Source organism: Morone saxatilis, unplaced genomic scaffold, assembly GCF_004916995.1.
Source record: "Morone saxatilis isolate NCDOM2014 unplaced genomic scaffold, NCSU_SB_2.0 Contig9, whole genome shotgun sequence".
Classification (NCBI taxonomy): domain Eukaryota; kingdom Metazoa; phylum Chordata; class Actinopteri; family Moronidae; genus Morone; species Morone saxatilis.
The window spans coordinates 8,079,988-8,106,704 of record NW_023340268.1 but is presented as its reverse complement, the minus strand read 5'-3'; the positions used below and the strand labels follow the sequence as shown (position 1 = coordinate 8,106,704).

Sequence of the window (26,717 nt, the reverse complement as noted above, 5' to 3'; positions counted from 1 at the left end):
GTATTTAGCTAAAATCCCACTTTTTATGTTTAATACGGTATTTACAGCAATTTTAAGTACTTATAGAACTTGAAAAGTATACAGATAACAATTTGTATCCTTATATATTATTATATTGCATTATTAAAAGCCTATATCTTATCATTAAGAGATTAACAACATTTAAAGAAGCTCAGCAGTTCTAGCTTTCCGAGCAGCTGATGAAAGACTCATCGTCCAACCTGTAGTTTTAGCCTCGTCCTCAGCATGCGCCCTGTCTGTTTTCTCTTTCTGTTTCTTTCTAGACATTGTCCTGAAGTCGAAACACGGTTAAAAGTCAGGACAAGTGAGCTAACGCCGCTCTTGGTGCTAACGTTAGCGACAATAAGCTAAAACCAACCTCTGGGCGTCACTGGCGTTACTATGGCAACTCAGTCCAACCTGCGGGGTTCTCGCGAGACTTCTGGTTGGGGAGATTTCCTTTCGCTCTTGGTATATTTTAAAAAGTTGTTAGTAGAGATTTTTTGGGAAATATTAAATTAGTTTATGCGCCATTTACGTTAATTAGCAGTGCTAAGAACATTAATATTCAATTTATGTCTAGCTGCTGTAATATCGCGAGATTTGAAATTACCTTTAGGTGTCAAACATGAGAAAGTACAGATTCCCCACAAAACTGTTCCTTTCAGCCTAGAGACTATCACTCCAAGGATTGGTATTTTAAATTCAAGCTGGTTGTAGATTGTGTTCTGAATGTTCAGTCGAGTATCCCCACTGTCTGCACCTTGTGAAAAGTAGCTCTAGCACAGGGAAATTATTTTTCCAAAGCTCAAACTGGAGCAGGAGCAGCCATGAGAGCTGGGTGCCTGTGGAGGTTTTACTCATTCATCACAGTGGAAATCAGGCTTTCATTTCAAATAACACAGTGCTGAACTTTCAGTAGAGCAGACACAGTAGCAATCACCGCCACGCAATATGAAAAGATAGGAATATAACTTCTCTGCTTCAACATCTTCCTTCCAGTGGGTTTGCACTGGTGCAGAGCTTATTATCCATTCAGCATCAAACAAATTGTCTCGTACGCACCATCTATTTTGTGAGTGTCTCAAAAGATATTTGTGCTGCAACATATTAAATACAGAGAAATTGATTTTGGGTGCATTACACTGGGAAATGTGATAATTCTGCTTTCCACAGCACCAATTCTTTCAGCAGTAGCAGCTAAAGTGAAAAGTATATGGCAATATATTTGTTTCACTGTGCAGAGATCATTGTCTCTGGGCAAACCAAAATGTCACATTTTCAACATTTTAAAGAAGATATAAACATATAGTCATAATTCTATTAGACCTTAATTTAATATGATCAAAGGTAGGAAGTAACAAAGTACTTTGTTACTGTACTTAAGTAGTTTTGATTTTTCTGACTACATATTCTTTTCTCAGGCTCGTCACTTAATATTAGAATTTTTTGCATCATTGCACGCCTTCCTAACATCTAGACATCTGCATATCACGCATGACAGACGTAACATGACGAAAACAGACAAGAGACGAGGACTCTACCCTGTTTGAACTTTCAGTTTGCTTTGCATAGAAACAGCTAATAGAAACGTCTTTCAGAGAAACCAAGAAAGTACTTCTCACTTTTATACTTACATTTCAAAGCCTGTACTTTTATACTTTTACTTGAGTAAAACAAGTTGAATCAGTGCCTCTACTTATACCTGAGTATCTGCATTTTTGTCAACTTTGTATAAGATATGAATGAAGTTTAACTTAAACCACACCAGTGACAAACGAACGCCAACCACCGACAGTATGGTCAACAAGTTTGTTGTTCTTTTTCCACCAACACGCAAGTTTTTGTGAAGTATCTGAAGGAAATTAAAAGCATAAAAACATTAAGTGTATTCACAATAATGTAGTGCTTTTTATTAAAAAAACAAACAAACAAAAAAAACAAATATAAAACAAAAAAGTAAAAACCAACAGCATTTTTCATGACTTAAGAATCATAATTACAAACTTTTAACGAGTGGAAGAAGTTTTTTGACAAACTGTACACATCACAAAATGTCCGCCAGTCTGCCATTTACAATGCTTGCATCTTATTTTGTGATTGTCTAAAAATAACTAAACGAATCACACAAAACACACAAATACAAGTACAAGCATCATACAATGACTGCTATCACAAAACGGAACCATTTCCTATTTGAAAGAAAAAACAAAAATAATAACATGATATTGGGCTGACAGCTTTACTTTTGTTTCTGTCACGGTTTAAAAATATCATAACATTTTTATGTTGGTTTGTTTTTTTAGTGTTCAACACTTTGCAGCAAAAAACAAGGAGTACATTTCTCCTTAAAAGTAATATTATTAACAATATTCAGTGACAAAGGTGTCGTTGTCGTTGTCGAGTCACTGTCATGTCCCAATGCCTTCTGTGTCCGTTTGACATTCTTCTCACTCATGCAGTACATAGATGAATTTCATTTATAGGCAACGAAAAACCTCAGCTTAAGTTTTTACGTCATCGGGACAGTTAAGGTGAGATTTTATGGACATTAAAAAAATCATTTTCCTCCGAGCTTAAGTGTCTTCATTATAGTAATACAAACGGAAGAAATTATAATATTATCATTATTATAATAATCATAATACATTTAGGGCTGAGTCCTGTACAGTACAATAATAAACAAAATCCATTTTTCAAGATATTGCTTTTGGAGACACTCCTCAATGTAAAGTGTGTATATTTACATAACTTGGCACTGTACAGCTTCCCGTTCCCTCTCTCTCTCCCTCCCTCCCTCCGTCAGTGTCTCATTCTCCTCACTTTTTCTGTCAGTTAACCGCACTGGGACATTGCAGGCTGTCCCTTTTTAGCAGAGGCATTTGGGGGAAAAAAAAAACAAAAACAAGGAAAAGAGAAAGAAATCTCATCAAATATCACAATTTCTTTTTAAAACATTCTCCATGGCAACCAGGAACATAGTCTAAAGACAAAAAAAGATCTTAAGTCCCTTCCCCTCCCCAATATACAGTATACACCGCCCCACCCGTCTCACAGAATATAAGAAAATATGACCATCACGATACATTTCATGTTAAGTATTGTTTTCCATAGTTTTCTTAAAACTGTTAATTGCCATCGAGCCCTTAATTTTTTTTTCAAATTTTTTTTTTAAAAAGGTATATCTTCAAGAAATCTGGCAGAGTACAGACACACAATAAGTGTGCACGCACGCACACACTCGCACACAAGGCAGTCGGAGAGCACGGCTGTGTAAGGCGTTACAGTTAAAGCCAGTGTCCCCCCGCTCGCCTGATTTAGTTAAGCTGGTGAATCAATGTTACTTCAAAAAAGAGGGGCGAAGCTGACTGCCTCACGAGAAAATAAAAAAACTTAAAATTAAAACCTCAACAAGACACTTTGACTGACAAAAGCGCACACTCGATCCTCCCTCCCCGCCCTTTACTCTAAAAACAAACACACCCCAAGCCTCCTCTGTTCCTAAATGAGTTACTACAGTATAACAGGAAAAGGATAATAGACTTTTTAACTTGCTTTTTTTTTTTTTTTTTTCAGACTGCATCATCCAATACTGTGAGAGTGTTAGTGTGTTTTCATTATAGATACATTACACAGAGCTTCACAATATCCATGGTACCAAAAGTGCAGTTCACCACCCTCGCTCTCTCTTTCGCATGAGCAGCATCTGAGCACACTGCTCAACTTACATTTCTCCTATGCCATTTTCCCCCCACGGTTCTCGGCGCAGCTCTTCTCTCGTCTGATATATTTTGTCATTGCAGCTAGGTCCCACTAGGGGGAACAATTCTCCAGCATTCACATCCCCATTGACTGAAACCAACCATCCCTCCCCTCTATCCATCCATATTCAGTACCATCATTTCTGATGCTTGCTAGTGGAATTCATCTACCCATGTCTGTAATATTCAATGCATTTAAGTGCATGGGGTATTTCTCCTATGTTCATTTTAAAAAAAACAGATTTTGCATCATACTACTTAAATAAGCAAGAAGTCTGGGTCAGCTCTCTCTTCGTGCTCCTTGAGAACTCTTGAAAAGCTGAAATTGTCATGGAGTCAGCGCTCCCAAACCCCCTCCACGGTCTCAGAGTTGAGATGACAGTCTTGGAAGAGGTAAACCGCAAGAGGACCCCAGGGATGCATTGCAGTCCTTAATGGTCGGACAACCAACAATGCTCATTTCCCTTCTTGCTGTCTCTCCATTTTCTGCCCCTTGCTCGCAAAAGAAAAAGGCAGTGTGCTTGACAGGCACGTAGCGACGTTATTTTCTGCCCACAAAGTCGCCGAACCCGAGCGTCCGTCGCCGTAGTCGCCGCCCTGCGCCCTCCTCCAGGAGGTAAGTGACATCTATGGCTGTTGGAAGAGCACAAAGAGAATTAGACAGAAACCAATGGCACACTGTATTATATCAAAGAAACAGCAAAGGTAAATGAATGAAAAAATGTGTCTTCTGTTACTGATGTTTAAAAGGCTTAAAAGTGTTCAGTAAGTGTGACCGAGTTGGCAACCTCCAGTGTCCAAAAATGTCTGTAGCTCTCTCAAATCGGGCAGGGTGGGCGGGAAAGTTTTGGTATGCTCTATTTTATTCTTGTTCTTAGTACTATTCCACAAATGCAAAGTCAAACTTGATGTGTGTCTCTCCCATGCTTTATCAGTAAATGCTTCGTCAGCGCCTTCTGCAGCTGCTTAATACCTGAAGACTGGGCCCAGTGGAGCCTTTTGAAAAGGTGATACTGTGAAGCAGCAGCAGTATAAGGCTGGTGATGTTCTACATTTTTTGTTATCGTCAACAAATCCAATGACAAGACTAAAATCAACAATGTCTTAGTCTCAATACTTAATGACTTTCCTACCCATCTGTGGCACAGTGTGGCTCATTTATGTGTTTTTAATAGTTAGGGTTAGGGTTAGCTATTTCACTTTGGCTACACAGGCAGGAGGGTCAATTCATTGAAAAATACAGCCTATCACCAGACTTATCCTTTAAACATTGAGATTAACCACTGTTAGTCTAGATTTAGATTTGGATTTATTAGTAATATTGTCAGCAAACCAAAGCAATGCCACAACAAACTGAAACACTGCCTGGGAGGAAGAGACAAAGCAGCAGATCTAAAAACTGAGGTTCCCATCTGTTAATGAATGCTAAAAAGAGTTTAAATATGAAAATCTGCCCACTCCTTTATAAAAATACATGTCTTTGTTCCTTGATGGCACATTATAAAAGGCGATTGTATCTGTGTTGTATAATCCTGCAAAATAAAAATGCTTCCTTTTCATCCCCTACTCTATCTAATGGACAATTTGTAACAGTATAAAAATGTGTTATTTAACATGTGGTGTGTGACTGCACGTGATCTGAAACGTGAACCCTGATTTGTCTGTTGACCTACCCCCCTGCTTTGTTCCCGGCCCCTCACCATTCTTGCTGGGGGTTCTGTGCAGCAGATCCAGCAGAATTTTGTTGAGCCGTTCCCTCTGGGCCTCCCTCCTGCCCAGCACTGGGTGGTGTAGCGGCGAGGAGGCCGATGATGACGGGAGCTCGAGCATCTCTCCTATCCTCTCTGCGGAATTCTCCTCCAGCTCCTTGCGCTCCTCGGTGTCCTGCCCTTCCTCTTCGTCCTCCTCCTCGTCTTCATCCTCGTCTCCCTCCCCATCTCGTTCCGTTCTTCTGGGCTTGGCCGAAATAAGTTCAGGATCCTCCGGAGCCATGTCCATGTCGTCCTCCACCCCTCTCCCGTCTTCAGCCTCGGTTGGAAAGTCTTCACCCCGGTCGCAGGATGAGCCGTCGTCATCGCAGCCTCCAGCTCCTTTAGGCTGTTCGCTCTTCCAGGCAGAACGGCCCCCATTCCTCTTGTAGTTGTCAGGAACATAGTGAGGCTGCAAAAATGTCACAAAAGGACCCGTGTCAAATAGTGTGTGCAAATACGTCATGGTTTTATTTAGCTGGCTTAGGTACCAGCTGGTTAGGGTTTTTAAATTGAAAATGAAAGTCAGTGCAACACAGTTTAGAAATCTTAAGAGTTTTGGAAAGTCATTTTAATTTCAGTTTCTGTGATAGACTAACAAACCTAACAGAGATCAGAACTAATTTAATGCAGTGAATCATCACCATCTGGTCCTTCATGGAGACATAAACAAACAAAACTAAACAAACAAAAACATTAAGCTAAAAACTAAGAAAGTCTAAAGAACTGACTAGAAAATCACGTTTTAGTTCACTTGAAGCTTTGCAGTTCAAAAGAATTGCTGCAATATACTTTAGGCAGTTGTCAACATGATGACAGCAGTGATAACATCATAAAACAGATTTGGATGTAGTTCACCACAAACTATGTGGTTTGGATCAGAAACAAAAAGCAGCTGCAGTTTCTCCCATTTGCTTTCGGTTAACCCTACTATCACCTGCGATTCTGCTACAGGCTGCCGAAACACTGCGAGCAAGATAAAGTGGAGGCAAAATGTGCCCTGGACTGTAATATTACCTCGACTCTTAAAATATCTTTCAGTGTTTAGAAATCAGTAACAGATCCCAGCACAGCAGCCCCACCCTGTCAGAAATCCCCCCATCACTCTCACCGAGAAGTCTCTTTTGGGCGTGAGCCGCTTGGGGAAGTGGTTGAAGGCATATGGCTTGGTGCAGACAGGGTAGCGGTTACGATGGATCTTGTAGAACAGGTGAGCCGACTTGTCCAAGCGGTAATCACAGATGTAAACATCCTGCTCTTTTACACTCTTCGGTCGTCCTGTAGGAAGGAACACACTTTATATTAGCCGGGAACTGGTGTAATTTTAATCTTTTTTTAAATGGGGTTTCTCAGCACTAGCTTGTGGGCTTCATATTTATATTTACACACAATCACACTTGGCAGCAGACAAACACGTCTGCATTTTCTACAGTTCACTGAGCTTCACTAAAGCAACAGCAGTAGTTGTTGAAACAGGCCAATAAACCCATCCAAACCAGCACGTGTCAGTTTGCTTATGTGTGATTTCCCTCACCCTTGCAGTAAGTGTAGAGATCAAGGACACAGCAGGTTGCCACCACTGCCTCCAGGGGGATGATCTCGTAGAGCGGCATGCGGAATAACTCGTTCTGGTAGAACCGCCGTGATGGAGAATGATGTGTCTCGTGAGGACGGAAATAGTGGTGACCAAAGGCAAACCTCTCACCCCTTTAGAGTTTGAGAGGATGGAGAAAAGGCCATCAAATTAAACAATGTAAGCAACTTTAGCACAATAATGACGGTGTCTACAGTACATCATGCTAGTTGTGCAAAATACTAAATCTGATTAACTTACTTTTCATTCTTCCAGAGTTTCTCAATTCGGAAGATGTCGAGTTTGTCTCGGTTGACGTGAGACAAGAGACGGTAAGACTGTCTGACAGGCTGGCCCTCAGGTGTGCGTCTGCTGTCTCTCATCAGATACACACAGTCACCTGCACACAAGACACAGACACTGACAGGTTACTTGTCTACAATGGTGAAATTTTACAAGAAATTGACTGCTTGATACCTGACAGATACAGTTTTGAATGAGTATAACATCTCAGTACACATTTTTATGGCAGAAAAAAAAAAATGCTGGCACTCGGGAGAGCTTGGATGAAAATCTTTTGTGGTGAGAGAAAAAAAGCTGCAAGTGGGTTCTTGGCAAAGTTAAGTTTGTTTGTATGTTGTTGTTTGAATTAACAACAGCAGACAAAGTGTTTTCATTTGTTTCTTTTCTGTCTCTGTTACGATAGTTTCTGACATATCATAAATAAGCAGAAAAAGGCAAAGCACTCGATAAAAGAACGCTGGGTGCAGCACTTCATACTCTCTTTTCATTGGAAAGGCGATTTTTTTCAGAAAAAAAATGCTAAGCCGACACAAACTTACGAATAAAATAAATAAGACTGCAAGCTAGTAAGCATTGATGTAGAGATTGCTGGATTTAAAATCTTTCATGAAGAAAGAAATTCATTCAAATCTTTGACCTCAATGATACACAATGCGTTTTGGTAACATCACTTTTGTTTGTTTTTAAGTAGCCTTCACAGGGCACCTTTAACACCAGGTTGAAAATCAGTGTTTCTTTGCCTTCTCTGATTCAAAGTTTCAAGCCTGTTTGAATCCTCTGATCACTTCCTGCATCTTTGATGGTGTGGTTTGGTGTAATCAGAGGTGTACTCTAAATGTGCAGAGATTAGAGCTTATTACTGCTAGTTTATATTCTTTTTCATTACCTTGATGTAGAAGCAGGTCATCTCTAAGGAGGCAGATGTAGTAGACAGAGCCAGCCTGGGCGTAACTAGGCTGGGGTATCATGGGAACTTCCTGTAACAACAATAACACATATGGATGAGATTACATGGTAAGGGTGGTGATTTTTTGACATAATTTTTCTGTCCCGAGAAAGAAAACATTAAACATTCAGCATTTGTGGCTGCTTCGAGGGGATGGACGTACTCTGTCTACAGGCCGAGGGTCACACTGCTCACACAGGTAGTGCTCCACTTCGGTCTCCAGCCGCATGCAGTCAAAGTGCTGCCACACCTACAGAGACAAAAACAACAGTTGACTCACATAAATAGTTTAATAAATTACTCCCTAGCTGGTACTGACAGTGACTCACTCTCAGAACACTGATGTTTTGAGTCTAGCAAAGACAAACATTTGTAACCACTTCCTTGATTCACAACTGTGGTTGTCTCAATCAATATTTGCAACCCTCCTTGTTTTCTTTGTCTAAAAATAACAGAAAATATTCACAAAGGACCGACTGCACACTCTCCTTTGGAAAATCTCCTTGACAAAGTACTCCTTAGTTAGATTAAGTCTCAAGAGGAAGTACTCAGTGTCAGCCAGTGAGACAAAAATAATTGATCTTTCTTTTCTATGCTAGTAAAATATAGTTTTGTCACACGTTACACATGTATGAAACAGCTTTCTTCTTACCATGCACTTTTCACACTGGATCATCAAGCCTTCGTCCTTGTACATTCCACAGATGCAACGGATGACGTCGTCGTCCTTGTCGTGGGACCCTCCGTGGTGGTGTTGACCATGGTCGCGCTCCAGCGAATCCGAGCTGTCGGCCTCGCTGGCGGTCTCACCCACAATCTCATCAATCTGGACGGCAGCTTCATGACGAGCACTGTAGTAGGCTTTCCGCAGCCGACACACGTCCCTGCCTACTGATGACTTCCTGCCGTAATATTTCTGGTGGGAAATAAAGGTAAACGCAGCTTCTTTATTATTTTTTCTTTTTGCCTAAAAATTAAATAATAAATACATTTACAGGAATTCATCTTGTGAATCTCTTACTGACAGTGTGTTCTGACACAAGGCCAAAGACTTCATGCATAAAAAATAAATCATATATAAAAGGCAGAGGACTGCACATTTGACCCAAGAATTGTACCCTCATCATTTAGTCACTCAGACAAGACTCTGAGCTGATCTGCCTGAAGGTTTATAGGCAATTTCCTGCAGAACAAAGGTCACTGGCACAAAAAGATGCATTCAAAACTTGTCTATGAGCTGCAAAAAAACCCACAGCTCTTAATAAAGCACATTCCCCTCACGCTTTTTTCAGCCTGGCAAAAAGGGTCTTGGGACCAAAGGGAGAATCTAATTTAGACATACACTTCAAACTTCTCTGAATGGAAGAGTAAGCTCCTCTGAGAGGTTTCAAGTGGCACTTGTTTTAACTGCTAAGCTATACAGATGTAAATCAAAAGAGACTGCAACGTGTGCGCAGAGGATCAGCAGTCATATGCCTCTTGGGAGGTGTTTGTGTGTGACAGGAAGAAATAAAGGAGCTGACTGAGTGGGAGGAAGAATGTGTTAGAGCTGCACAGTAACAGCGTAAATGATCATTCTGATGAGGCTTTTTGATATTGACTGAGCTCTAAGAATCTGGGATTAAACTCGAGAGACTCATAAGCATGATCAGTGTTATTAAATTACAAAGACTGGATGCTGCAGAAGAGCTTTAGCCTTCATGTAATCATCGTACTGGTCTTTCTAATGATTGTTGACACATCTGACAAGTAGAGAAGATCACATCGATTTAGCATTTAGTTTGATAGATCATTTTCAAATGATTGTTAATAAACCAATATCATGATGTATTAAATTAATTCAAAATCACATCTGACTCTCTTGGCAGTGGCTTTACGCTTCAGCACCAGCTAATATGGTGTTTCCACCATAGCAACTTTCCCTGGTAACCAAGAACCTTTTAAAAACTCAGAATCTAAATCTGTGTATTGACCAGAGGAACCAGGGACTAAATTTAGGTCCTGTACAATAGGACCAACGTCCATGCTCCAGGGCAGTACTTTGTGATGGTTAAGGAACTATCACGGCAATGTTTTATGGTCGCGAAAGCCTATCATTTTTCAGTTTTGATGAGTAACTACTAAAGTTCATCCTTTAAAATACTCAGTTCTTCTCCCAGCAACAATCTGACAGAACTATGAAACGATGTGTGCGTACAGAAACACACCTCTCTGCAGTTCTCAATGTTAACAACAAAGGATCATTAACGTTAACAGCGGGACACCTGCCTACCTCAGCATTGCGGAACACCTTGAGCATGTCGGTGTCAAACGCTTCAACGGTCTTGTAGTGGCCGGTGAGGATTTGCTTCTCGATGGTGCTCAGGTCCAGAGGGTCAGACACCTTCTCATAGTACTGGCTGTTCCTGATGGCACACAAAGACAGCAGGATTAGTCTCTGCAAATCTGGTTCAAAAACATTTAAAACATTTTAAATCTGTGAGTCAGTAGAAACAATACCCCCTGACCATGACAGTGTGAATGTAGCTAAAGAAAAATAATGAGCTGTTATTGTTTTGACACAAAGTGATTACTATCAATACCGGACTAGAATCAAAGCAAAGGCTGTCACGGCTGAAATGTGTGGCACAAGATAAAACTGTTACACTGTGTGACACAGCAACACTGGAAACAGTAAAATATTTTGAATGAAACCGACGAAATGCAGGTTTGCACTTTTACAGACGCTCACCTCTTCTTGGATGGGAGGTTCACCAGCGGAGCAGCAAGCGTCTGGCCAGCTGAATCTGAGGTAAGACAGAAGAATAACATTCCTGTCATCGTTTCTCAATCATAGAGCCTTATCCTTCAGTGAATATTAGATATTAGTCTAGAGGCACTGACAGATGTGTTTTAGAGCCCTGATCAGACCTTAGATCAGGGTAGAGGTCGTACTGATGAGAGTATTTGATAGGATAGCACAATAGTAGGTGACGTGCTACTGGTGCCTACACACACTGTATATTTCTCAACATACAGTAGACACTAACCCTTGTAGCTGGTAATCATGTCACAAATCTCTTTGAAGATGTGCGCGAGGCGAGCAGTGCGTGTGACTTCTGTGTTTTCCTCAGCAGCGGCAAGCCTCCGTGTGCGAACTGATCGCGACGTCTGCAGGGCCGAAAACTGCGTCAGGAAAACATCTGTAAACAGGGCATGAGCATTATCCATCAAGTTTTTGCAAAATATTATTATTATATTATTATTTTTCAGGTAAGTTAAGTTTCAGTTACATGTTGAGTTGTTTACAGCTACAATAGAAACAAATAAAGACACAATATAAATTCCAGTGTTGCCACATTTTAACTGGAGCCACTAAAACAGATTTTTTTCACAACTTTCTTCTCAAGTGTTCTTGCTTTCTCACATTTATATCACTTTCTTTTCACGGCTCTAAACTTGCACACTCACCTGACTTAATGTTGCCGTCGTCACGGATGACTCCTCCCCAGCGTGTATATATGGACAGGCTGCTGGCGTCTCTCTCTCTCTCACCCTCTCTCTTCAGCAGCTCCTGTTTCTCCCTCATCTTCTCCCAGTTCCTCAGGAGAAATACTCTGTGCTTCAGCACAAAGTTCCTGATGATTGACAAAGAGAAGGCAGGACTGTGAAGACTGCTGTATGTGTCAACTCACATCTCTTACTTTGCTCTCTGATGGGAGTTCTTATAAACGGGAAATCTAAAATACCCCTACACTATTCTGTTCATGAATGGCATTCATTTGATTAATTCTACATTAAACAAAAGTTTTGTAAGTAAAATGTGCAAGCATAGTATCTACCATCATAGAAAGTTGCATTTTTTAAATCCCCTTTGTCAAGACGTTTGTCAATCTGTCTTTACATCTTATCTGAAACATTCACAATAGAATAGAATTTGTTTGGGAAAGACGTGTGAAAACTTGAATGTGTTGTGTCTGCTAAAAATGCAACCTGGTCTCAGCCAATACATGTGACGGGACGATTCAATATTATATTCTGTATTATGATTGACGAAATCAGTTCCAGTACAAGGTTTGCAGGAAACAAAATGGAATACATTAATTTGCTCTGATAGAGTCCTGTTTCTTTATGTGTGTTTTGTTCACCTCTCTCTGTTGGACATGGGCTTCATGAGATGAGGGTAAAACTTGTTGCTGTCACTCGACTCTTCCTCCTGATGATAAAGAAAGTTGTATTAATGCGTGATTTCACTGGAAAACACCCTAAAGATTCACACTAAAAACCATGGTGCAGAAATTCTATATTTAAAATATACCATGATATACTGTAAATTTTAGGTCATAGTTATACCATTCAGCCCTAATTCAAAAAGTATACCCTTTAAGGTATTCTGAGTTACGTTTTTAGACACCTTGTGGCCCACTAAAAGTACCTCTGAGACAGTCATGGCCTACATAGACGCACCTGATATTTAATAAGACACTGCCAGGCAATAGCTTCAGCTAGATAACAATATGCTATAGTTTCAAATCAAAGAAAATCTTAAACAAAATATTATGGTATCAATTTAGCTATTAAGGACTGATGTTAAGGATGATTGAACTGATACCAAACACAAGTTCTTTGTATTCCTATCTACATTCATCACTCACTCGTTTCTTGAGCTGGTGTTTGGACTTCCTCTTCTCCTTGAGTCGACCCAGCCGCCGAGTCCCTCCTGTCTTCCCAGGCAGTCCGTTAATACGCTGGCTCTTCCCTCCGATGATGCCCCGGCAGCTCTCTGAACCACACTTACACACTTGCTGTAGAAGAAAGGCAAAACGAGTGCAAAAAAAGCAATGAGGTGTTGTGTGTAGTGTGAGAAAAGGGTCTTGTCTAAGTAGAAGCAGCTGTGATGATGTCTCTGAACATGAAATATCCTTAGTGTTATTCAGTGAGGATGTTAAAGGTCGCTGGTGCTTTACCTGCTCTTCTGTATTGAAGGAATGGAAGTTGTAGTCATAGGTGAGCTCAGTGCCGCTGGTGATGTCCTTTAGAGCGAAGAGACCAATTCTGTACACCCCATTCACCGACCTAGAAGAGAGAAGTCACAGGAAGGTCGAGTGAATGGGTGCAGCATTCACATGATGAATTTGACATTTGATTATTACATGAGGAAGTTCATTAAATAAACAACACTGAAATGAACTACTGTAAATATGCCAAATTGTGGTTTAGGGCAGGAAGGTTAAAGAATATTAGTAAAAGATCATTTAGGCCTCAGTATTGTTTTGACCTATCAGGAGGTCACTGGATCTTACAGTCTATATTTGGAGTAGTAGTTTACTGATACATATTAAATATTATATTATATTGTGGTAAATATATTAATAAGGAACAGAAATATAGTTATGTTCCAAAACATTCCCTAGTATTATTATACAAAAGGAACCAGAGCACACTAGAGAAATCATATCATTTTCAGGTCAAGCTTTCTTGATAGCCATATAATTGTATGTCAATGGGTCAGCCCTGAGCTTGAGGTTAGTCGCACTTTACCAACATGTAAATATGATGGAGAGCTTTGTGGAAGAGGGGTATAAGTAAATGATGTACTCCCCCTTTGAGCAGGCTTGAAGTCAAGTTTCTGTCTTGACTTAAAACAGTGTTATACTAACCCTGTCAGAATGACAATTAAATTAAGGCATTTCAATATTGGGACAAAAAGAGGACTGTCCCAGTTTTCATTTGCTCGATTTGGCAAACGCTCAACACGTTGTCATTCCTATTTTTCCCCCTCTCCAAGCGAAGCAGTGCTCCAGCTTTTCGCCATTCTTCTAAGAATAAAGCGCACTGTTCTGTTTGCCAGCCACTTGATAATTTATTCCTTCTATAGGGGTAAAAAGCTGGTTCAGCGCATTGTCTTCAGGCACTACAGCTGTATCTAAAGCCCGGCTGCATGTAATCTCTCTTCTGTGACAAGATGGATGACTCGTCAGGCTTTGTGCTGAAAATCCTCCGTCCTTGTGGAGTCTTTTATTTCAGCCCAGCCACTCTACATTACACACACATGCACTCACACATACACACATACCAACCGGTGCCCTAGATTATGAGCTGGTCTATGCTGAAGGGCAGAGGGTACAGTTTGACTGTTGACTCTCTTAAGGTCGTTAGCTATCCACAACCAAACCCTCTGCGGGTTTAAACTGTGGAGACACGTGTTGCAGATTCACTATATATAGGCAAACCACTCGTAAAGAAAAATCCAAGTTTTACTTGTAAAAGTCAGGCACAGGGAGGCCCCTCAGCCAGTTCTCTGATTGCAGTGGATTTAGGCATGCTGTGAGAACAATCCCTCTGGAAACCAGTGAATTGTTTTGGCGTGGTGCAAGGCCTTTAAGCCATTTAGGTCTCTGAACACTGGCAAAGACTGACTGAGGTGATCTCATCAGATTACCACCACGCAACCACATTAATACGGTTGGGGTTTCGAGGCAGAGCTTTCTCATTTACAATGAAATGCACCTGCTACACGTGTCCCTTTTAGAGCTTGTGTAAGATATCCAAACTAGGGCAACACAGTACTGCCAAACATACTCTGTGACTACTTATCCATACCAAACATCTAAACAGAACTAAGAATGTCTGTCATAATAAGGGACTTTAACAACAAACACGCATACAAGTCGACATTTAGATGCATTAAAGTACACACAGAGTGATGATTAGTGAAACCTCTGTTTTCTGATAACATGAGTGATAGCAGGATTTTTTGTGGCTTTGCTTGCCTTGTCTCTATCGGAATCATACCGTACCAAAACTATTATTTTTGTGCAGGATATCTTCTTTCACTACACTCAGTTTCCCTGTTAGAGTGAGTAAGAAATTACCCAGCTCACCCAGATCATCAGGCACACACACAAACAGACAGCAATTAACTGAAACTATTTAGGTAATAGGCTAGTATTTTCCAGTTCGTTAACCGTAAATGACGGAAGCACTTAGAAAACAAAATACTCAATTATCAAGCTGGAACATTTTCCAATCAGTGTCTCCCACTCTCTTCTCAACAATCCAGCAAGATTCTCAGCTTTAGTGTTTTACACTGTCGGCCCTTTTTAATATACTCTGTGGCTGTCAATGTACCTGACAATCTTTGCAGGTTCCCTGGGGATTTCTGGGGGCACACAAGCACAGGAACGCATACGAGTGACACAACAAACACTCCTATCAATGATGTCACACTATTCCACTGATCTACAGGTGGTGGTAACGTGCCAAGATATGCTGCAATGTGCCAACAAAGACCGGAAAGAAGAAGACAACAAACTTACAAATACTGACGTTAACAAAGGCAGAATTAAAATACCAGTTTAATAGTTTTCATATTTTGTTTTATGATGGCACCCCCCAGTTTTGCATTAATTCTAACTATTGTTGGTATCCGTCTACAAAGATAGGAGACCTTATTTCAACACAGCCAATCAAAGCTTGCATAAAGCAGTCACAGCAGTGTTGCTCATACATCTGTCACCATTTAGTAAAAAGAAAAAGTATGCCACTTAGAACGGGTGCTACATTACTTAATCATCAATAATCGCAGTTAAAACTACGGGAACTAGAACAGGCGGGCCGGGTCAAAGAAAATAACTTTCTGATTAATAGTGGATGGGTTGCGGGAGGCTGAGATGGGGTGAAGCGTTAAAGGAGACGCTGTGTGCATTACACAGCAGCATAAATTCATTGTTTATTTAAATCTCTCGGCATGCTGAGAGGATCGGTCAGGATCTAATGTTAATTAATGTTCTGTGTTGTTCTACACATTCAAAAGGTCACACACCGTTCAGGTTCATAGTGAAATAGCTTGGAGTAAAGCAGCCTGATTAACTCCATCAGAGCTGAATAAAAAATTTACAACCAAACGGCATTTACTGAGCTCGCCAGAGATGGAGCTCAACCCGGTGAGTTCTGCTGTTATTACTTCGTAACGCATGCACTACTTTTACTCCTTTTGTTGTTATCGGGAAATACTAAACCTGTCAATCTAACACAAAGACACACCCCTTCAACTGAGACAACAAGGAACATTTCTGAACATTTACCCAAAGATTTTTCTTCCTAATAATCTTCTTAATAATAAAAAAATATTAACAATACATTGACATTATTTTAGACTGCAAAAAGAAATGACTAAATATGATTTCAGTTGGGCTTTACAAATGTTTTGTGAACACAGTATGCTTTCTTTGTCATTATAGTCAAATCAATTTCAGGTCTGGCTCAGTTATCCATCCATAACAACTTATGGCAACTGCTTATGCTCACGCCTGAAAAGGCTTAGCCAAATCTGGGCTTTGGTGAGAACCCAAAAGCACCACAAGGACATTAAGAGAAGACCGGTTTAAAGCTGCCATGACACCCACCACTTCTGCATCTCACAGTTGGGCTCACAGCTGTGGTTTATGAAGCGTGCCTCATTGCCCATTCGGTAGCTGTCTATCACCATGCCACTATCCAGGTTGAGACAGTAGTGGCCACTGTGGGAGAAGTACTGCTCCATCATACGGCTCCTGAAATATGGTAGGGGAGCAGGGGTGGGAGATTAAAAGAGAAGCTTTCATTAATTTCCATGTCAAGATAAATTAAGTCCTGAACTGAGAACGTTAAACAGGCAAAAAGAAGTAGAATATTCCAAATCTTCTGACATCCACATACTTTTTGGGGCATGTCTGCCATCCAACAGATTTGTCATATAAAACATGACCTGATTAACTCACCGAAACTCCTGTTCGCTAACCACCTCTCCCAGGTACTCGATGATAAACTGTCCAGAGCGAAGTGTCTCCTTGGTGCGGATGCCCCAGCCCTTGCCCTCAGCGCGAAATCGCTCCAGACACTGGACCCAATCATGTCTCTGGATGTGCTGGTTGTCACAGCGTTCACCACATGGACAGGTGCTGGGAGAGCACTCAGCAAAACTCATTCTGGGGAAATACGCAATTAAAAATGAAATAAGGCTGCTATTCTTTAGTCCTAACACCATGTTTACCCCCTATTCGTGTTTGTTTCATTACTAAACAAACAACTTTAAATGAAAAAAAAAAATCAGAGACAAACATATGACTAAACCTGAGTACGGATTTTCGAAATATAATAAGATTGTATTCTCCACTTTGTCTTTACCTATTCAAGCAATCATCCAGGCAGCCTTTTTCAGTCACTTCCTCACGAGGTCTACAGTTGCATGTAGTTGTTTCATAACCAGAGAGAGGCTTCACATCGACATAGACATCTGTGACAGAAAGGGGGGATTACCATTTTACATTTACAGTTAACTGACATTCTCATAAAGTGTGAACAGCAGTGAGAGCATAAGATATGTTTAATTCCTGTTTTGCAAACAATGTGTATAATTTATAACATGGGCTACAACAGTCAGAGCAACCAATGCAACCAAAGAAATAAAACGAAGAAATGCAACCACATACACATTGATCGGGCTTACAAATTTACATTCTGGCTGGATCACTGGAACAAAGCTGGATACTCACTTGATCTGATCTTCTTATAAAGGGGGACATCAGGCCTCTTGTAAAGCTGGAACATAAAACAGAATGGTAAACATAAAAGGACTTAAAGACGGAAACAAATACTTATGTGAGCCTCTACTGGGGCTGTGCCTTTTGAAACTACCTGTCAGTTATTTAATGTGAGCATGGAAAAACCCTAAAAACATTAAGTGCTCGACATGATTGATCACCTGATCGTGTTTCCACAGCCATAAGATGTCGTAAGGCAACTGGAAATCAATGCGCTTCTGTCTCAGGTACTTCCCTGAAAAAAAACAAAGCAAGGGAAATTTGGGGACAGAAAATAAAATAAAATCAGTTATATTCACATCTAAATGAGAAGTCTAACCTCTTTTTGTGTTTTTCATCTTATCATTGCTGAAAATATGGGCCTGTGCTAACTGGCATAAGAAGGGTCAAGACAGGTTTACTGAATTATCTGAGTAAATGGTTGTGGCTTTCACTCAGCAAAGCTCTGACTAATTTAACTTCATGAGGTGGGCCAATAACTTCCCTCTGCATATAGAAACATGACTGACCTTTAACCGTATCTGAAAATGTGTCGTACGTTTAAGAGGACAGTTTCATTTATTACATGCTCATGTGCAGTGCAAATAATTATCCAATTTAAGACTCACCAACATGTATAGGAGCTGGAAACAATCCATAATCATGTTCCCCGGGTATGTATTCAAGCTTCTCCTTCTTTAGCTGCAGAAGCTGACTCCGGGGGCTACAAGGTGAGGTACAGAAATAGTAAAATGTTCACAAGCACTCCAGAAAAACTGTGCAGTGATATCTAAAATAAACATCAATATCATGAAGAAATGTTCTTTTATTTTTGTTTTTTTTGAAACTCACTCTTCAGTCTTGTACACATCAGAGTAAAGCCCCGCTTTCTGGAACTTCTTCTTTGGAGGTCTAGCTGGTCTCTTCTCCCGTTGGCTGGTTATGGGCATGGGTGGAGCTTGTTCCCGGGAGACGGTGCCTGGGCGCTCTGGGGAGCAGTGGCCATCTGGCTTGCTTTCCACTGAGCTAAAAATAGAGCCATGACTTGGTTTCTAGTGACTTAATTTATGTTTATATATCAGCATTGAATCTTCACGTTACTCTCAGTGTAAATCCCACAACTGAGACCTTTAGGTATTAAAGTTAGTATTAAACAGCATAGTGAAAATTGGCTTACCCACGAAAATGCTGGAGCTCATCCTGGGTAAGCCAACTTCTTCCTGTCCCAGCTTTGGGCCTTGCCACCAGGTTGCCCAGGTTCTCCTCTCTGTCCGGCAATCGCTCCTCAGGCTCTTCTACCTCCCCGTCCTCTTCTTCCTCCTCTTCTTCTTCCTCATCCCCATCTCTGTCCCAGTGCTTCCTCTTCTGACCTTTTCTACGCTGACCCTGGACAACTGACTCAATAGCGTCTGTCACAGTGTCCCCCTCCCACCCTCTGCCCCCTGCTGGCCGTTCAGCCCCTCTGTCCCTGTGCCGAGGCTGATTCAACTCAACCACTGGTGGTGGGGAAGGCGGTGGGGAGGGTAACGGGTGTTTTCTGGGACGTCCGGGGCCCCTCTTCTTCACCACGTTGTTTCCTGTCCGAGCCTGTCTTTGTAGCTTCTTGGCACGCAGGATTTTGTTGACGTGGTGCAGGCTGTGTTTGGATGGCTGTGCCCGATGGGAGTGGTGGGGCAGGGAGGCATCCAGGCAACAGTCCTGAGAGGGGGAGAGGCAGGAGGAGGAAGCGGAGCCGTGGGAGTGAAACAGAGAAGGTTGGTGATGGTGCTGCTGCCTGTGGTGCAGGGATCCTTCGGGCCCTTCAGAGGTCGAGAGGGCAACACCTCTTGTCTGGATACCTGATGACCCTAGTAAAAGAAACAGAAAATAAGTCCTGCATATGTAGCACTAAGTATCAAAGCACATAGCATACATTCTTAGCATTTGGAAGTGGTATTAGAAAAACAGAGAAAGATTTAGAAGACTAAGTGATACTGTCCTGTGTGTCTCAACTATGTGGCACAATAGGTGTCCCAAAAAGATGGTGTTTGGTAAGATAAGGGGACATGTGAACCTGATTTTTCTTTACTATTTATACCCAACATTAAGCTGAATGGCAAAATATTCTATAATTGATGTTTATTTATTACAACTAACATCTAACATCTGTACAGCATATCTTAGATGCTCCTGACTCTCTTCTTTACTCCTGACATCACTTTCCATTCTCACACGTCTTTCTTCAGATATCTCCTTTTTATTCTTGAACGTATGTGTCACCCTTGTCTCCCGCACTTTTCCCTTCTTAACTTTGCATCCTTTGCATAACAAGACTAATGTTCAGAAGCGAAACCTTACTGACACACATCTTCCACTGTCTGCGCGATCCTTTTTTCCCTCATTCAACCATTTTCTTTGTGCCTCTTCATCCTGACTTCTTCACCCCCTCCCTCCTTCCTCCCCTTGTCTGACCTTTGAGCCATTCTTCCCTCTATATTTAAGTCTAGGCTCAGTAAAAGGGGGTTGCCCCATGTCCAGTGTGACTAGTCACAGTGAGATCAAGAAGCCCACGCATGTAACCCAAGTCACTGGGTAAGACAAGGTCAAAGTGGGATGACTGATTAACTAGCTTATCAGAATGGACAACAGATTTAAGCATTGCCTGACCCCTGCCAAATCCACGTGTTGTGTGAACATGTGGTCATGATGTGTTATCATGCATGTTGTGAAACATGCACGCCAGTGTTTGGACATGCAGAATGAACATGGCTTACTTAACAGTAGTTAAGAAGCAAGCATTTATTTGCATTTTCTTAGAAATTCTGGAAATCTGAGTGAAAATGTGGGTGAAAACATATTCACACCTGCTCCTTTACGCTACAACTTTATCTTTGGCTTCTAGTAGTCTTTTTTTCCCACATCACTCTACTCATCTGTCAGTTTGCATCTATCTACTTCCATCATTCCCCACTTTTCTTGTGTGTCAGCCCAGTCCTCACACTTGGCCTCCCCTACCTTAACGGTGCAGTCTACGACCGCTGGTTGACCCCCAAGTCCTGAGCTCTAATCCAGGATTACCCTGGCGTGGTTTGAACTGCCCCATGCTGCCTCAACTGGGCTCTTACTGCTGGCTTCCCATCTCACTCACCAACATGCACACAAACATTCACATACAAAACACCCTCCCAACCACTGCTCACACACACACAGACACACAAGCACACCAATCTTGGTAAGGGGGCATTCAGGAGTCACCCTGATGAATCAAGAACATTTCTAAGGAAGAATCTCCTACATCCGCAACATTAGCTCGGCCCAGGTGATGGGTGTACTGAGGGATAGGAATAGGCACACACATTGTGGGCTTTTGAGGGAAATGTCTACTAAATATAGCATGTTAACAAAACACTCCACCCCTTTAGCTCTGGCAGAAATTCTATATCAATTGTGGCCAACTGCAGCCATCCACACTCACAGAGGATCCAGTTTAAATCATTACATATGCTTTTTTTGCCAAGCCCGTAAACCACTAGTAAGAGCTACCAAATGTCAGACAGTGTATGCATACGGGATGTTACTGTGTCTTTCAAGGGGAGTTTTTTCACTAAAATAAATGGTCAGTTTCACTTTGTATTTTCTTTGACGGGGAAAAGCTGCGAGGCCTACAGAGACAGAACAGATAATTTTCCAGTGTTGTTTGATCTACCCACAACTGAGATATGGATGGTTCCAGTTGTAACCGCAATTTCTCCTCACTATGAAGGATTTTTGAAGAGATACACTGGCTTCACTGAGCAGAGATCAAGCAAGATTTGTGAGCCCTCTTACTGTGCCATATGGCAAAGTCTGAAAGGGTTATTGCCCAAATGCATAGTCCTGGAATCAGTATTGGATCTAATTGATTGCACACTGTGCCAAATTCACCATTGCTGTGCCAAGCGGTAAAGCTCATCAGACATCAGCCAATCATATCTAGCCACAGGATTCTTCATACAACTGTGTCAGAACTATTTTTGGAAACTGAATTTGGTGCACAATTGACTCCAATAACCTTTAACAATGGCAAATTTAATTTGGGTCAAAAAAGAATTCTTTGCTCAATAGCTCATCAAACTCGAAAGCGTGTATGTCCAAGAACAAATCAATGCAAATAGCTCATTTCTGCTATTGTTAGTGGTCAGTATACAATTTTTCTTTATTTTAAATGAACTATGCAGATGCTGTTGTAACCTGTATATCAGTTTATCAGTGGGTGCTGTGCTGTAGGCAATCCATTAATACAGACTCCTTTACATGTCACCAAACTAGACTTACCTAATTCTCTCCTTTCTGCTGATGTTGAGCGGTCTTTCCTCATCGGCCGGTCCATGCGGGGGAAGCTGGAGCTCTCTGTGACTACATCAGTCTTTCTGCTCCTGCCCCCCTTCAGTGTAGTGCGGGTGAGAGCAGAGGCAAACAAATTTGTAAGGTTTGGAGAATCATGGGCTCCAGGCTCAACATCCTCCGTGGGGGTGAGAGGCTCCTCATCCTCGCTGTCTGAGCAGCCTGTTGGGTCTTCAGCCCGTCCATCTGAGAAGGGACCCTGGCCAGGCGACACATGGCTCCGTGAAAGCTTAGAGTAGTCTGCCTTAGAGCTGCCCATCCTGAACCAGGACTCTACTGGGTGGTGGCCTTTTGAGCTGCTACCCAGTGCCAGCCTGGAAGGGCCTAGACAGGACATGGAGCTCTCTTTGCGCTTGTACCTTTCTGCAGATGAGGATGACGAAGAAGAAGGGGAGTTGGCCGAAGTGGAAGCAGCTTGCTTGCTGGCACTGATGCTGGAGGTCTCTCGTCCAAAGCGGCATCGTTGTAAAGACTCTGCCATTCCTAAACTGCCAACTCGCTCTCCTTTCCCTGATGCTCCACTGTCAGAAATCCCTGCACTAGCCCGGCTCCCTGATGCTCCTCTTGCTGCTTCCTCCCTGTCGTCCTCAGCACAGCGCTCTCTGTGTTTGTGTCTGTGTTTGTGTTTGTGGTGCCAGTTGAACGAAAGCTCAGAGGACATGGGTGGGTACAGGACAGGGGACCTTCCTCCTCCCAGGTATTCCTGCCTAAGCAGCTTATGTTTTTTCTTGTGAAACTTGGAGGGGTTCAGCAGGAGATGTGAAGGGTGGTGATGATGCATGTAAGATGTGGGGGGAGGAGGGGGGAAAGACGGTGAGTGGTGAGAGTGGTGGGATGGCGCTGTGTGGGGTGACTGGTGGTGTGGGTGGGGATACAGAGCGCCAGCTGGAGGAAAGCCTCTGTAATAGCCCAACCCCAGGGGCCCAGAGGAGTAGGGAACACTGTAGGAGGGGTGGTAGAAGCCTCCACTAGAGAGTGGGAATCCAAGCCCAGGTACAAAGGGAACCTCAGACATGGACTCCCTCAGTTTGGGAGGCCGCCCCCGTTTCTTCTTCATGTCTGGTTTTCGAACAAAGTGCAATGGGTCACAGGAGTATGCAGGATGGGAGTAGAAGCTGCCAAAGTTAACCCTGAAGATTGTGGGCAGGAGGTCCCTGTGGACATAATGATGTGGAGGAGGGCCACCGGTGCCTCCTATGCCACCACTGGCCCTGCTGCCCACTCCTGGCACTCTACTTGTTCCCGCTGCTATGCCTATTCCACTGCCGAGCCGGTGCCCTGTGGTACGGTGTGCAATCCGTATTTCACTCAGTCTCACAACAATCTCATCCAGCTCAGCAAGAAAGTCTGGGTCATGCCGCCGAGAGCGCAGCTGTAAGTACTTCTTCTTGCGTTTCCTTTTCTGTCTCTTTAGCTTGTCATAGCCAGGACACCCATGGCTGCGGCGTTTACACTTGTGCTTATGTTTCTCCTTGTGTCCCAATAAGGAGGAGGCGGGAGCTGCTGGGTGTGGTCGCCGGGGATCAGGAGATGACCTTGCCCCGTGGGGTGATGGAGAGGGCGAGGGATGTTCCATGAGCACAGTGGAGTGTCGTCGCCTGCCTCTGGAATTAAGGCCCACCCCTGGACCCATAGCTGAACCGATGACCCCTGGCATTAATAATCCACTGCCCATACCGGGTGGCATCCCAATTCCACCCAAGCCACCTGCCCCTCCAGCTTTCTCACCACGGTCAGAGGTGCTGTTATTGTCTGTTCCTATACCACTGTCACTGGGAACTGTCTCCTCACTGTGTGACTCACTGACTGGGGATGGAGTGGCTTCTTTTAGCTCACTGAGAGGGGCAGGGGAGGTGGGATGGAGTGGCCTAGGAGGGGAAAGCTTATGATAATGGTAGTGCTGCCTATAATGGTGGTGGTGGTGATGGTATCCACGACAAGATGACTTTTTCTGGGAAGCTGCTGTGCCCATAGACGATGACGTAGAGCCCAGCCCTGGGTTGCGGGGATTAGGGGCTGAAAAGGTTGGGGGAGGAAAGGAGAACGTGTTGTGGCTATGATGGGGGTTAGAATAGTGAGAGTGACCTGCAAAGTGCACTGAGCCTGGCTCCACAAAGCTGGCATCGCTGATGGGACTGTGGCCTCCACTAGACTGTGAGAGGGAGGGGGAGGGAAAGACCTCTGAAGAGGAGAGCTGGTGCTGTTGTTGGGACTGTGATTGATGGTGATGGAGAGGGGAAGTGGTGCTTGGGGATAGGAAGGGTTCTGGTGGTGGCGTTGCAGCTGTGGAATTAGACGCTGCTTTTGGTTTACGACCTCTCCTCTTTCCCATGTATATTGTGCCCTTTTTACTGACATTTATTTGTGGCCCTAGTTTTCCCCCAAAAGAAGCAGCCAGGGAGGACAATGATTGGGTTGTAGCTTCCACAGCCCCAACCACCCCACTGGTGGTACTTTTAGGAGCTTCTTCTGTTCTTGGGCCTAACAAAATTTGACTGAGAATACGCTTCCGTTTCATACTTTTCATCTTATTGATCTTGCCTATAATAGTTTTCATAATAAGCTGCCCATTTCCTTTGATGCGGAACCTTTTGTCTCCCATGTCTCCTGCCTCCGGAGCCAACGTGGGAGGCTGACCCTCCTGGGGTAAGGTAGGAGGAAGGCGCTTGGGGCGTCCACGTTTTCTAGGCATAGGTTTAGGGGGGTTCAGGTCCACCTCTGGGTGAAGAACAGGGGGGTCCTGCTCTTCTTTGGACTTTAGTAAAGATGAAAAGACCTTGGAGGGGGGCAATTTGTTAGGAAGGCACCCACGGGATGGTGCGTCAAGCCTTGGCATTTTAGACTTTGGCCTTCCCCGTTTCTTAGGCTGGGGCGGGAAGAGCTGTGACGCTGGACTTTGTGGCACAGGATTTGGTTTGACCTTGTTTGGGTTGGGAGGCCTGCCCACAGGTCTTTTAATAGGTGGTGATGGTGTTTCCAGGCTTGAAGATAAAGGAAAGGGGGTTTTGCTCTGGTCGAAGGGACAGTCCTGGCCTGTTCTTTGACTCTGCGTCTTGTTCATAATACGGGTCCAGCGGGGTTTCCTTCCCCTGCGCTTTTTGAGGGGTTTGCTGTCCTGCTCCGCGGGAGAGTCTAGGGATGAATCAGGAGAATCATCTCTGAGAGGTGTTTGTGGGCCTTCTTCACCATCTGGCTCTGGTGAAGAAGATGCCCTTTGTCTTACAGGCTCAGGGGGACTGCTAGTGCGACCAGGTCGGCTACTATCCCTGTTGGGACTGCGCTTACTTGGACTACAGCTCTTCCCCCTCTCAACTCGCAGTGACTGATTACTACCCCCCTTGTCTTTCCCTTCTGGCTTTCCTGTTCCTGTTGGAAGAGGGCACTTGGTTAAGTCTCTGGGGCTGTCCCTGTCCTGTTCCATCTCACTTGCACTGCTTTCCTCTGCCAAGGCAGGACTCTCTCGTGCATGGTGTCCTTGTGAGGGAGCAGGGGAGCCCAGGTGACTCACTGCACTCACAGCCCTCTGCTCAGCTGAGGTGGTGGAAGAGGATGAAATGGGACAAGATGGAGAAGATGTGGTGTGGGGTAAGCAGTGAGCTGGACGTGACTGTGGCTTAGAAATGCTACCGTTGCTGTTCTCATTGTTGCTGTCTTTTGACGTGGCTGACAGGCGGTTATTGCCATAGGTGAGTGCTGGGCTGTTGCTGCGACTGCTGCTGTTGCTGATGTTGTTACCACTGCTGCTACTAGCTTTGCCAGCCCCTTCTGTGTCCTCTTTCCTCAGTGGTGTCAGGGTGGGAGAATTTTCCATAACACTGTCTTTGTTTCTAGAACCATAGGGCCGACCAGGTGGTCGTGATACAGGAGGTGGTGGAGAGAGGTGTACCATTCTTGAATATGTGTTCCTATTGGCCATAGCCCTGTCTCGTTGCTTGGCTGTGGGGGCCATAAAGCCTGAGCTTGGGAGAGGAAGAGCAGGGTCAGTCTTTGCGGGTTTGGCTGGCTTAGGGGTCTTTGATGGTGGGCAAGTCGCTATGAGTTGAGCTAATTTCTCAGTGACTGTGGGTGCTCCCCAATTTTGAACACCCTTATCCTTGTCTCTCTGACTTTCAGTGCTGTAGGTGTACTGAGGAGCTTTAACTCCTTCAAAGTTGGGTTCCTTTGATGCAGGTAGTGGCGGAGAAGGTGAAGCTGTCCGGGGGTTGGGTTGTGGAGTTGGTGTTTTCTTCCCAGAGGGATGCGTTTTGCTGTCTGGTGGGGGGCGGTGAAGGTTAAGGGGTCTCTCTGATGTGGTGGTGGCTGCTTTCGTGTCTGGCTTTGTATCAGACTTGCAGTCCATCTTCGGTGAACCCTGCCAAAAAAGGGACAAAATTGCAAGTTATCAATGAGAATGAATAGGTGGTAACTGAGTAAAGGTTCGAATCCGACCTGCAGCCCTTTGCTGCGTGTCATCCCCTCTCTCTCTCCCTTTCCTGTCTATCT

The 26,717-nt window shown here is 43.3% G+C and overlaps 2 protein-coding genes across 2 annotated transcripts in view; both read right to left on the bottom strand.

Moving 5' to 3' along the window:
- The window catches only part of lrrc71 (leucine rich repeat containing 71), a 5,639-nt gene extending 5,248 nt beyond the window's left edge, over positions 1-391 (bottom strand). The window contains exon 1 of the mRNA XM_035681241.1: positions 222-391. Within this exon, the coding sequence (XP_035537134.1) occupies positions 222-288 (67 nt within the window). The 5' untranslated portion in view covers positions 289-391. The remainder of the gene's footprint in view (positions 1-221) is intronic.
- A 1,496-nt stretch (positions 392-1,887) lies between these two features.
- The window catches only part of ash1l (ash1 (absent, small, or homeotic)-like (Drosophila)), a 30,888-nt gene continuing 6,058 nt past the window's right edge, over positions 1,888-26,717 (bottom strand). Inside the window, exons 4-27 of the mRNA XM_035681240.1 lie at positions 22,167-26,586; positions 19,051-19,720; positions 18,726-18,899; positions 18,503-18,597; positions 18,056-18,129; positions 17,847-17,892; positions 17,479-17,587; positions 17,073-17,279; positions 16,719-16,865; positions 13,278-13,386; positions 12,966-13,115; positions 12,459-12,526; positions 11,782-11,948; positions 11,361-11,513; positions 11,063-11,117; positions 10,604-10,736; positions 8,984-9,247; positions 8,495-8,581; positions 8,272-8,362; positions 7,344-7,482; positions 7,044-7,216; positions 6,621-6,787; positions 5,462-5,921; positions 1,888-4,394 (exon numbers count right to left, since the gene is read on the bottom strand). Coding sequence (XP_035537133.1) covers positions 4,303-4,394; positions 5,462-5,921; positions 6,621-6,787; positions 7,044-7,216; positions 7,344-7,482; positions 8,272-8,362; positions 8,495-8,581; positions 8,984-9,247; positions 10,604-10,736; positions 11,063-11,117; positions 11,361-11,513; positions 11,782-11,948; positions 12,459-12,526; positions 12,966-13,115; positions 13,278-13,386; positions 16,719-16,865; positions 17,073-17,279; positions 17,479-17,587; positions 17,847-17,892; positions 18,056-18,129; positions 18,503-18,597; positions 18,726-18,899; positions 19,051-19,720; positions 22,167-26,586 — 8,250 coding nt within the window. The 3' untranslated portion in view covers positions 1,888-4,302. The remainder of the gene's footprint in view (positions 4,395-5,461; positions 5,922-6,620; positions 6,788-7,043; positions 7,217-7,343; positions 7,483-8,271; positions 8,363-8,494; positions 8,582-8,983; positions 9,248-10,603; positions 10,737-11,062; positions 11,118-11,360; positions 11,514-11,781; positions 11,949-12,458; positions 12,527-12,965; positions 13,116-13,277; positions 13,387-16,718; positions 16,866-17,072; positions 17,280-17,478; positions 17,588-17,846; positions 17,893-18,055; positions 18,130-18,502; positions 18,598-18,725; positions 18,900-19,050; positions 19,721-22,166; positions 26,587-26,717) is intronic.